At 36.1% G+C, this 13,258-nt stretch overlaps 1 protein-coding gene across 1 annotated transcript in view; it reads right to left on the bottom strand.

Moving 5' to 3' along the window:
- Window positions 1–13,258, bottom strand: part of DCDC2 (doublecortin domain containing 2) — a 56,165-nt gene that overhangs the window by 22,694 nt on the left and 20,213 nt on the right. Inside the window, exons 5-7 of the mRNA XM_065753259.1 lie at window positions 12,995–13,138; window positions 11,897–11,951; window positions 8,607–8,778 (exon numbers count right to left, since the gene is read on the bottom strand). Of these exons, the coding sequence (XP_065609331.1) occupies window positions 8,607–8,778; window positions 11,897–11,951; window positions 12,995–13,138 (371 nt within the window). The remainder of the gene's footprint in view (window positions 1–8,606; window positions 8,779–11,896; window positions 11,952–12,994; window positions 13,139–13,258) is intronic.

Here is a 13,258-nt window from a genome sequence, read left to right on the forward strand (position 1 = left end):
AAATGGTTTAGGAAGTATCAATGAATGTCAGTAGATGCAATTTTTTTTTTTGTAAGGAGAAATTCACACCTTTTTTTTTTTTTTTTTTTTTTTTACACACTTCTATGTCAGACATAATTTTGTCAGACTGCCCCTCTGCTTCCTTCTGTCACACAGCAAGAAAATTTAGCAGAATGCTAGTGGGAAACTTTAACCCTCCACTGCCATACCATCACCATCTGCCTCTGACATCGTGGCCAACATAATAAAAAAGAGTCAAATCTTCAGGAGCAGCCTGCATATATAATTATCACTAGCAATAGATTACTTCAAATTAATATGGTGACTAAGATATATAATCACATATAGGCTGAATAATTTATGAGATGTAGAATAAATCTCTGCAAAAGATATACCAGCCACTGGTAATTCATATTGGAATTATTTGATTTCTTGAGCTTTTACCATTAGCTTTTAGCCTTATTCTTGTAACACAGACTATAAACTCTCACATGAAATATTCACTATTTTATCCACGTCATTCAGTGACAATAAAGAAAATAGAATATGTGTGAAAACTGCCATTAAATAGTAAATCATAGGACTGAATGAACTTTTATGTTTTACAGATGATTTCTGTGTGAATGTATATATCTTATATTCAGGATAATAGCTCTTCTTCAAAGAGTAAGTTTAAAGCTATAAAAACACATGAAAGCTTAACAAAGACACATGTATGTGACTGGGAATCTTCAAGAACACACCATTTTACTTGATAAAAAAACATATATCGGTCTTTCAGTGAAACAAATGGAACTTTAGATGCTTGCTTAAAAATGGAAGCATGCAGATAAGCACTACTTAGCTGAAGAAATGAATACATGCTGATTCTGAAATTCATCGGTTTTAATAGTGGTTCATATTAACTTCATACTCCATTTTGTTCCCTTCAGAATCCTCAACTTCTTGCAAGAATGAGAGAATCACTGGCATGGGTTGGATGGGACCTTAAAGACCATCTAGCTCAAAATCTCCTTCTATGGGCAGGGGCACCTTCCCCTAGATCACGTTATTCAAAGCCACTTCCAACCTGACTTTGAATCTTTCGTTTGCAGCACCATTCCCCAATGTATCAAGTACATACCTGATGATGGCATGAAGACTCAAAGTCATTCTTTGAGTGAGGAGTTTATGAGAAAAAAAGCCATGCTATAGGACTGTGGGATTAATTAAAAACACTAGCAAAAAAAAGTAAGACAAACAGAAGAATAGAAATCGTGACATATTAACTCATGCCACAGTATCATCCACCTCTAGATATACTAGTCGAAGAAACTAAGTGTATTTGGGAAGTTAGAAAGCTGTGTGTCTTATGATGCAAACAAGTATATTAACATTTGTGCTCAGAGATAATTAAAAAAATGTTTAAATATATTATTATATTCAAACATCATCATGTTTGGGCTCTGGTAGTAAAAATTAGAAAGACTAATATTATTTGAGTAACAGACCTGAAACAAATCAAGAGGGTAAGATAGAGTACCTCCTATTTCACATCTCCACTCTGCCTTAAAAACCTATCAATTGACCAGCATCCTTCATTACTAAATACACAGTACGCTTAATGTTATCCTAAATTATCCCTAGAATTTCCTGAAAATAATTTCCTATCATTTTATCCTTCATAATAACACATAGAAGTTACTGTAAGCATAAAATAACATGAAAAGTCTGAACAGACATTAAGAATTCTTTTTCTGAGGGAAACCAAACTGCCAGTGCATTCATATGGAAATAAAGTTATTTTACAGCAGACACTAACAGCCTCACTGCAGAGAGCTTGAGGGGTAGAGAGGAAAGGAAAAATACAACTGACATCCATCTGTGTCATGTGCAAACTGTCATGTTTTTCTTACAAAAATAAAAAAGAATGCTTCAGACATTATCTGTTTTAGTCAATTTTAAACCCCTACTGATATTTACTTACAGTGAAAATCTGAATTTCTAAGAAACAGAGTAACACTGTAGAAACTATTATACCAGATCAGATGTGTGGTTCATCCACACAAGTATCCTACCAGACACTGTGATGACAATGCCATCATGGGAGGCTTTTAGGAAAAAAAGAAAAAAAGAAAAAGAAAGAAAAAAAAAGTTAAAATGAAAAAAAGAAAAAACAAACAAGCAAACAAAAAAGTAGCAGTAGCTAGACAATGGTTCATCTATGAATTGACTTGAAATACTCCTTCCTATTAGCCAATAGTTTAGAACTTGATGTGAATTTTCACATCATATCCACAGTTTGTTAGGAATACCTGTTACAATGTTAAGTATTGCTCTACTCCAATATAATATTTTAAAATAAAAATCTTACTTTTTTACTTGAAAATAAATAAATAGATAAATAAAAATAAAAACCAAAAAACCTAGGTCCTTCAGTTTCCTTTCATATGTACTTTTTCAGATTTTTATCAATTTAAGCTTTCTCTCTACAAAGCATGCAATGAATCAAAAGTGAATTTAAACCATTTACATAGACAACATGATAGCCACTATTCTTTATCTCTGCATATCATAGCAAGCTCAGCAAGGAGAAATGCAGAGTCCTGTACCTTCAGAGGAACAGCCCCGGGCACTGGCGCATGATGGGGATCACCCAGCTGGAAAGCAGTTCTGTAGAAAAGGACCTGGGGGTCCTTGTAGACAACAAGTTAGCTATGAGCCACAAATGTATCCTTGCGGCTAAGAATGTTAAGCATATTCTTGTCTGCATTAGGCAAAGTCTTGCCAGCAGGTCAAGGCGATCATTTCCTTCTACTCAGAGCTGGTAAGGCAACAAGTACCGTGACCACTTCTGGGGCCCCCAGTAGAAGAGAGATCTAGGCATACTACAGAGAGTTCAATGAAGTCCACCAAAGTAATGAAAGGGTGGGAGCAGCTCAGCCACGAGGAGAGGCTGAGAGAGCTAGGACTATTTGGCTGAAGAAGAGAAGGCACAGAGGACATCTCATCTCATGCTTCTGATAGAAGCATGCAAACAGGATGGAGCCAAGCTCTCTTCATTGGTACCCAGTGCCAGGACAAGAGACAGTGGGCACAAACTGGAATGCAGGAGGTTCTCTCTGAATACCAGGAAGCACTTCCTTACTGTGCATTGATGGGGCACTGGCACAGGCTGCACTGCGGAGTCTACTCCTTGGAGACCATCAGCAGCCATCTGGACATGGGCCTGGACACCCTGCTCTGAGTGTCCTTGCTGGACAGGGAGTTGAACCAGATGGATCCAGAGGTCCCTTCAAACCTCAGCCATTCTGTGATATCACTAGATGTGCGACCTTGAGACTAATCCCTCAAATTATGTACAAGAATACATATATTCCAAAGAACACTTCAAATAATGAACCTCACATTTGTTCTGGGGTTTTTTGTTTGTTTCAAGGAGGTAGCATCTATGTTCAGATGGCTTTGGCAGATGTTCAGGCAGGTTAAACCCAAACAGCCTCCTGAGGCAAGAACAACAGGCTGTGTGATAGACACATTAGATCAAATGGATATGAAAATATTTTCAGTGTTTGTGTATTTCTGACATTTTTTTCCTGTCTTGCTCCACTGGTTTGCCAGAAATCACCTTGATATGTCAAAAGAAGTAGGCAGAAAAGCCAGTCACATCCTGGCCTGCTTAAAAGAGGCGAACTGTTTTGTTTCCTTGGTTAGGAAGGAAATATGTAATGACGTTGCATTACTCTAATTCACTCTGGTAAAGAAACGACTGCACGTCAAAAATGGAGCCAGGCAACTCTCATTAGATATGCCATTTAAAGAAGTGCCAATGCTGATCAGGGATGAATGTTTCAAATTTTGTTTACTTTGATACATTTACTCATTTTCCACCACTGCCAGAGTTGTAATCAGTGGGCTCATGATGCTCATTTGACAAATGAGGTTTTCCAGGGTAAGTTTTTGAAGGGGACAAGTTCATTACCCACCTCTGTTCCAGAATATGTATTAAATCAAACAACTATGAACAACTATGTCCAATCTATGGAAAGATGATTTGGTGGAAATAGCTAAGCAAGTTTCCATGCTATATTTAATACAATGTGTAGTTCTAAGGATGAAAAAATATTCAACTAGTAACACATAAATTAGGAAACTTGATATAAACCAGGCACTCAAGCCACAAAATAATATGCCTTTAGCAGTAAGTTTGACATCATCACAAATCACAAAGCAGTTCAACCATTCCAAATAATAGAGAACAGAAATATGGTGTAATGCTGATCTCTGCAACCTTATATCTTTCAACAGTTCAACATTAAGCTAAGAGAATATCAGGACACTAACTGGCAAGGGAGATCTCTGACACAAATTGTTTGGCTGGGCAGGAGAATACATAGCTTCCAGCTCCCACAGACTTGCTGGCCAGGCTTCATGCTACTCCATCTTAAAGTGTGAAAACCACCAGAAAAAAAAAAAAAAAGAACAATCAGGAGTTAGATAATAATTGCAGAGATGATACTTTGGGGACAGTGTACCTCGCACTCTTTAAACAATGTCCCTACAAGCTTTCTATGTTTGACTACATTGAAAACCCCAGATAGGGTCAGAGTTGGGTGAAAAGACTTTTGTCCTGAGGAAGTTGTGCTCCTCCCTTGTATTTTGCCTTCAAATGCCAAAGATTCTGACAGACAAATATGGCCCAAAATATTCAAAGGTGGTATAAGAATACTTTGTATTACACATGGAGATATTTATTTCCTAGTACTTTTGACCATGTGGAGAAAGGCTTGCTATTCTATTTTATTTTTTTTAGAAAAAAAAAAAAAAAAAAGTAGAACATTAATAGACATTCATTACCAAGCATGGGATAATGTACAAACTCCTCTTTTTAGATTCTTAGGGCTCAATAGAGGGAGAAAAAAAATCTTTCTGCATGCATGAAGCCAAAGATAGTTATTATTTGTGAACTCACAATCTACTGTTAGTAGATTGCTCAAGAATAAATCTAGTTATAAAATTCTCAGCATAATACTTTTTAGAAAATAAATGTTATTTCCAGAGATTCTTAAAGAGAAGGATGTTGATAATTATAGCTATAAACATAGACATTTCCTAACCATCTGAATGATGTTATTGCATTTCATGGGCACGTGCTCTATGCACATTAAAGCACTTAATTTCAAAGTAATTAGTGCTAGGTAGCTCTAACAATTTTAGAGGTGCTTTTTATAGCTTAATGTTAACCATGAAATTGATTAATTTTCTTTTGGTGCATAAACGGTGTCAATAAAAATAGTTTTCATTACTTTTGTGCCATTTTCACAGCATCAGCACATAAAAAAAATTGTGCACAGTCATCTCAAGAAGAATACTATCAATATGTTCCTTTTTTTTTTTTTAGATTTTGCCACCAGGTAAGTTATCCAATCTGATTTGCTTCAAAACACAACAAAAATAAACAGCACTGAGTGTAATGCCTTCAGGTTTGGCTGGGTTAACAAAGCGATTACAAAAAAGCATATATTCTGACACTGGTAGCTTGTCTGATCACTTCAATACAAATAGTAGCAGCTGCTAGCACTTTTCTTTAGTAAAGCTCAGCCTCATCTCCAACAGTGCATTTAGCACACCATTCTCTTCCAAAGGGTCATGTCTGTTCCTCTTTAAGTGGTAAAAAGCATCACTCACTTCAGTGGGTCAAAATAAATGGCAAATGCTTTGCCAGCAGCACCAACTCTTTCCAAAATGTTGAGTTCCTCTACCAGACCAGTAAATATCAATCAATTTAGAAAATAATTTGGGTAAAGACTGAATTACCCTCTCTTATGATGAGATCCACCTACTTCAGAACGTGGTTAGCAACTGTTACAAAAACTATTGCAGCCAAGACTTCTGTACTTCTTCCACAGATGGGAGAATGGGATAATGGTGGAGATTTTAAGTGGCCTACAGGGACAACTTGAATTCCTTCTCCAGTGCACTGTATTCCTCCTTCAAACGTTTAGCTTTACACAGTGATAAACCATAAACCCAGAAAAAGATCTCCACTAAGAAGTAAGAGATCCACTAAAGATTTAACATTCAAAATAATTACGTCTTCTCAAGTAAAGTAGCTAGTACAGGATACTTGCTAGCATTACTAAGGGCTTGTAAAGCAAAACAAAGAAATTTTGAAATTCTAATTTTGCTCTTCTGAATTGGAAAAAAAACAATAACAACAAAAAACCCACCAAATATCCTATTGCAGAGTGACAGGAAAAAAAAATAGAGATAGAAAGAGGGGGGGGGGAAAGAAAAAGTAAAGCACCATGAAGAAGAGTACTTTGAAACGTGGCAAATAATTATATTTAAGCTGAACTAGAAGAATTAGATAATGAGGATCTACTTCTTCTTAAAATACAAACAGAGCAGAAAATCACTTTGAGAAAGGAGGCATTTAATAAGAATCTTCAGGCAATTGCTTCCTGGAATGTTTTCTTGATGGGCTGAACAAATACTGGGAAATTTAATTAGAGAAAGGTAAAGTCTGCAAATGTTCACAAGTCTGCAGTGCTCACGGTGGTTCACTCAAAGATTTATAGGAGGGTGAAGCACTTTGGTTTTTGGCTGGGAAAAGAAAATAGTTCTTACTGGCTTAGCATACATCTTCTCATCAACAGAAATCATCTGAGAGAGCAAGGATTGCACACTATCAGAAACTAATTGCAAGGCTCTGGATTTCTCATCCCATATTGTCAGAACTCAACCCAGAGTTATCTTCCTCAGTAACTGCCTGTATGACCAGCTAGGGCCAGACTTGAAGAACAGCATACACATGAAACTGCAGATTCCCACATCCACTAGCAGGTCTTCATACAGCAAGGATAAATAGGAGAGAACAGAGAGAAATAAGAGCTTCTCTCAACTCATTCTTTAGCTCAAACCATAGAATTGGCTGCTTTTAATAGCTTTTAGTTACAGAAGACTCACAAAGTATGGAAAATCTGGAGAGGAAACAGCAAAAAAATCAATTCTTTAATAAAATCAGAGGATTTCCAAACATTTCTGTCAGGAGCTAGAGAAGCAGTAGTGCTAAATATGGAGAGAGAAATAACTCATTGAATTTGTTATCTACTAAAGTACTACTTGTTCTCAGTCACTGACTGCTGAGGATAGAGAAACCTATCGCTGCTTCCAGTACTCTTTCCACCTCTGGGAAAACAAAAGAAGTAATCTGAAACCTTTTAACCTAATGTGAGGTCTATAAAAAACAGGTAACTCTCTTGTCTTGGCAAGAGGGATCTTCTTTCTTCCAGAAAACATCTGTAGAAATCTTCTTTACTAAAATCCCCAGGACAGAAAATATATAGAAAATCAACATAATGGTACTATATCTATCAGAAAAATTTACCTCGTTTGGCTGCTCATAATGTATGAGCTTTGACTGAGATCTGCCTGACCATGGCCTTGCCGCTTAGGCATGGTACCACACAACTTGCTCTGGGTGGTCCTTCCTGGGCAGGAGGTTGAACTAGATAGCTTCCAAAGGACCCTGACAAACTCAGCTTTCTGTGATTACGTGTTAAGTTTCTACTCAGAGCAGTTCATTACTCTGAACAGGAGGCTAGATCAGAACATAGGTATTCTGAGCTCTGTATGAAGAATTCTGTACTGGCATTTCCCAGCATAAGTCAATGTATCTATTTATTTTTAAACAGAAAATGTATCAGTAATCAAAGATATCTGGAGTGGATAAACATTAAATACAGTAGCCTTACCCTGAACCCTTAAAATTATTAAGCTAAGCATTGACAACCCTCCCTGAGAGGCCAGATCTCATGTAGCTCACTTAAATGTTTTTAGCATGCATCAATAAATAGGTAAAATTGAGGATATATCATAACTTCAAGGAAAATATTAATATTAATAATAAAAAAGGAAAATAAAAATTCAGCTGTTTTATGAGTTATAAAGGATGAATGCTTTCACTTACCAACAATAGTATGAAATCTGAAAAAATGAAATTTGACTCAGGACTGAAACAAAATGAAAATTCAACAAGCTTACTCTGAAAAAAAAGTTATAATACAAAAGATTATATTTCACTGTTCTTTTCAAACTCAAATTTACAAAATTCTCCTGACTGAGAAAGTAAATTTACAACTAGGCAAACAGACATAAGTACTGTGCTGCTGGATGATGTACACTGAAATTTTAAACCACAGGTTATTACTGCACACTTCAGTATGAACACAACAGTCTGAAGTGGCATCAAATGCTATGAAAAGTGTTATTCACTTCTACTTAAAAATATTAATTGGCCTGTATTAATAACTTTCAGAACTTTTACTAATGATGAAAAATAGCATCCTCAGTGTGTCAGCAATATTTGTAGTAAATAAAGAGTAGTAAATAAAGAGTATGCGACAAGAGCACTTGCAATGTGAGCTAAATATCATACGCAACCTCCTGCATGTAAGTGGAATTTAACACCTTGCATAGGTACATTTCCTAAGCAAAAATAACTTCAGTAAATTAAATCAGCCAGAGTAAAATGACAGTTGAAGTAGTATGCTAGTTCTGTGTTTCACTGGTTTAACAGGAGATAAAAAGCTATTATGTTTGATTAAGTTTATCTCAGTACTGACCATTATCTTGCAGGAATCTTGTGGAAGCTGTCTGTTTTACTTTAGTACATTTGTTAACAGAATCCTCTGGATTATGGCATTTTTCGACCTTCTCTTTTGGAGGCTGAGGCGAGGAACTGCTCTCTCCACGCTCACTGGATCCAACAGTAGATTTAGACTGCCAATCATTTCCCTGAAAATAAGTGTTCATAATCATCACTGATGAATACGATGAACTTTACTTTTTAATATCAACATTATTCAAATTTCTTGATATCTATGGATTTATATCAGCTGTTAAAGAAATGCTTTAATTAATGATCAGTACAGTTAAAGAATACCTAAAACAACCTGAAAAACTGTAACTGCTTTATCAACTTGCTAAAAGATCCAACTGATTAAATGCTCTTGAATGATTCACAGAAGAAAATAACACAATTACTACAAGGCAATAGTGTTTCATCCAGTGAAATAATGGTTAGACAAGTCTATGCATGCATATAAATAATATATATCTGCATTTCATTTATGTATGTATGTTTATCTCATCTACGCATATGTATAGATGTAACTCGTGAATAATTCATTGCCTGTGTAAATGCAACATAGATATTAATCTGCTCAGAGTCAAAAGTGGCAGGGAGAGGATAACAGTCCTTATGTGGCAGGAGCACTGACTACCAAAGGAACACTCAGAAAGAGGTCTGCCAGCATGTCACCTCTGAATCACTGCCAAGGAAATCACCCAGAAAAAGCAACAGAAACTTGAACCTGATGTTTTCAGCTTTCACTTATGAATGATACTGGATATACCAATAGTTCTAGTAGCTAGAGATTATATTTATTACATTTCTTTCCAGTTTAAATCTGTTCATGAGAAATATCACAAAAACCTTAGCTGCATATAGCAGTCATTTAGGGTGCTGTCAACACTGTAGAAAGCTGGGTTAAGAGATCAACAACTGAACCACTGTTGCTTCTCAATAGAAGATGTCACTCTCCTAATTCTGCCAGTTTAATGGCATGTGTAGTTTCTTACTAATCCAGAACTCTCAAAATACTCTATATAACAACAGAACACTCAAGCAGAGAATAGAAAACCATATGAGCATCTGGAAGCATTCACTTTATCACAGACTCAGCTAAATCACGTATGGCAAGTACACTGTATTGTTTTGCCCACTGCAGCTGCGTGAACAATTTATGATATTTTAGAATTTGCACATCAGAAAGGACTTACATTCTGCAAGAGTCTTGGGTATCTCATTGCTGAAGTTAAAAGAACTATCTATATATAATTAAAATTGTTCAGAAAAATATGCCCAGAACAAAATTTTGAATCTCTAAAAAACACTTACAGATGTGATTCCATTTTGTGTGATTCTTCTACTTTTTGTATAATCAACAGAAATCACTAATATTTAAAATATTTTATTTAAAAACCACCTAGGCTTTACTATCTAATCAAGCACTTATTTATCAATACCACTGAATCTACCATTTATCTGCTCAATATTTAGAAAAACTAGTGGCCCTGAAGTATTTCAAACTCTTCTAAATCAAACTGAAGATTGTTTTGTGCAAGAAATAGTATTAGAAAAAAATGTAGAAATGGAACTGAAGCAAGCAATTTCATGATCTGTAACAGTTCACTCTTTTGTTATAATCTCTACATGGAATAAAACTGATTATAAGTAATTTTCTCTATAAGCTTTTAAGTATTAGAAGTTAAAAGAGTTAATAAATAATTGCTTGTAAAAATGTTAGAATTGAAAAGCTCATATTTTTAATAACTAACATTAATTTGAAACTATATTCTTCATGCTGCATTTCAACAGAATGGAAGTGAAATTGTATATTTTATTCCTTATTGTGTTCAGATGTTCCAGAGGTTTTTGTTTTGGTTTGGGAATAGTGAATGGATATGATCAGCTAACACAATTTAAATGTCAGACTGGAAGTCCAATGCTTTCTTATACAGTAAACTTCACTGGTACATAATTGGTGCAAACAAATAGTTCTATTCAGATTTGGCAGTAAGTGAGCTGTGAACTCATTTTTACATGTGTAAATAGCTTCACGTGACATAAAGCATGGCTTGAAGATGGCATAAAGCATTATGGCTTGAAGAATGTAAAGAGGAAAAGGACCTGGGGGTGTTGGTTGATGCTCGGCTCAACATGAGCCAGCAGTGTGCCCAGGTGGCCAAGAAGGCCAACAGCATCCTGGCCTGTATTAGAAATAGTGTAGCCAGCAGGAGCAGGGAGGTGATCATCCCCCTGTACTCAGCTCTGCTACGGCCGCACCTCGAGTACTGTGTTCAGTTTTGGGCCCCTCACTACAAGAAGGACATTGAGGCCCTGGAGCGTGTTCAGAGAAGGGCAACAAAACTGGTGAGGGGTCTGGAGCACAAGTCTTATGAGGAGCGGCTGAGGGAGCTGGGATTGTTCAGTCTGGAGAAGAGGAGGCTCAGAGGAGACCTTATTGCACTCTACCACTTCCTGAAGGGGGGTTGTGGTGAGGAGGGGGTAGGCCTCTTCTCCCTGATAAGTAATGACAGGACGAGAGGGAATGGCCACAAGTTGCGCCGGGGAAGATTTAGATTAGACCTGAGGAAGCATTTCTTTTCTGAAAGAGTGGTCAGGCACTGGAATGGCCTGCCTAGGGAGGTGGTTGAGGCACCATCCCTAGCGCTGTTCAAGAAGCGTTTAGATGAGGTGCTAAAGGACTTAATTTAGTAGTTGGGTAGAGATAGTGATAGGAGGATGGTTGGACTAGATGATCTTATAGGTCCTTTCCAACCTTATGAACTTATGAACTTATGAACTTATAAAGCAGTGGATGCTTAACCTCTGTACTGTAGTGGTTAGCTAGGGACAAAACACATTAGGCAGGAAACTGTTTCAGGGCCTTATCCAGACTCAGTATACAGAAACACCTTTTTCTGCAGTACACTTTGTAAAAGGTCCTGTGTTTTTCCTTAGCATAATTTGAACAAACAGGTTTATTGTGAACAAATACATAAAGACAGTTGAAAAGTATTATGGAAAAGACAGCGCAGCAGCTGTTCTTTGCTAGGCAAAATTAAAAAAAAATAAGGCATCCATTTCTGAAACAATACATTCTTGGATGTTTTATCTAATTTACACTGCAAACAGCTACAGACTCATCAAGTATTAATAAGCATACCACCAGGTGGCTGTGGATTTTCTTCCTCTACAGATTTAATTAAAGCCAGAGGACAAGGAGTTTTCATCTGCTGGAATTAAGCAAAATTAGAAACAAACATCACTGTGGTATTTGATACTTACACTGCCTTTAGATTTTCTGGATCCCACAATTGGAGGTAAGACAAATGCTTTAGAACTGCAGAAATAAAACATGCCTTAGAGTTTTGTACACTGCCACTTTCTTAGACAGTATTGCTCTACAACTAAGTCAGACAACACCAAGATAGCTATAGCATCAGAGTTTACTGTTTTATCGACTAATTGCAGAGTTTTGCTAAGAATCACTTATACTCTAGCGAGCAGAAATATTTAAATACATATCATTAACTAAGTAAAAAATCTGCATTAGATTTCACCACAATGCACAGTTACATTCACTTCAAATCCACAGAGCAGTGGTCAGTTAGTGTAGCATAACTGAAGTAATATAATGAAATGTCCCAACAATTTCAATAATTGTAATAATCAATTGATCAACGCATCTTCAACAACATTTTCCACTGTCTTTAAATACATTCATTGTAAATTCTGTCTCTCAAAATACTTTGTTATTCATGTTGCTCAATAAAATACATAAACACACCTAAGTTTACATGCAAAATGTGTGAGAAACGTCCTAAACCCCTTTGTGGGACAAATTTCCATTTCTTTCAATTTCTTTTATTTAAATGACTCCCAATCTAGCTTCATACCACAAAGATACTGAAACCCCAAGTTCCTCCGTACAGAGACCCTGTTTAGTGCTCTATTATGTGATAATGCTGGCTTACAAAAATGACCCAAACATAAAGCAGTATTGAAGGAATACATATTCCATAAAGCAGTACCATGCAATAGACCTTGACAAATTTAGCTATACATAATCTCATGTAGCACTTAATTCATAATCTCACTTGTATATTAGGAAAAATAAATAAATAAAGCCAAGACAAAATAAATCTTTACCTGATAAGAATTTAATGAAATGTGATCAATGGCTTATTCATGAGCCAAAATAATCTATTGAATTTCCACTTTCTCTTTTATTATAGGTTTCTATCTCTACTTTCTAAGTTTTCAATAAAATCTTCCATTCAAGCAAACCCATCCACCCATCTTTTATAAATGTTTTTGGATTTACAAATTTCTAATCTGTAAATGAACTGATACTCATACAAGAATGAGAAATATGGAACTTACCCCTGTGGCCTTATTGTAGATTTGCTAAACAGCAGCTCACCATATGGCAACTTCTTAAACTTTTCTCTACCCACTGCAACATAGAATTGCCCTTTCTCCAAGTCTGACCCATTCTGAACAAGCTTTCCATCTAAAGTGTAAAGTCTGAAAAAAATATGTAAAGTCTTAACATCATAAACCTTACCATTTTGCAAAATGACATAAATCACAGGCCAACCTGCGTTAAAACTAATAAAATACAAAGCACTATGACAAATAAAATAT

Source organism: Cyrtonyx montezumae, unplaced genomic scaffold (assembly GCF_038088225.1).
Source record: "Cyrtonyx montezumae isolate F1298 unplaced genomic scaffold, pur_monq_1.0 scaffold_8, whole genome shotgun sequence".
In the NCBI taxonomy this organism is placed as follows: domain Eukaryota; kingdom Metazoa; phylum Chordata; class Aves; order Galliformes; family Odontophoridae; genus Cyrtonyx; species Cyrtonyx montezumae.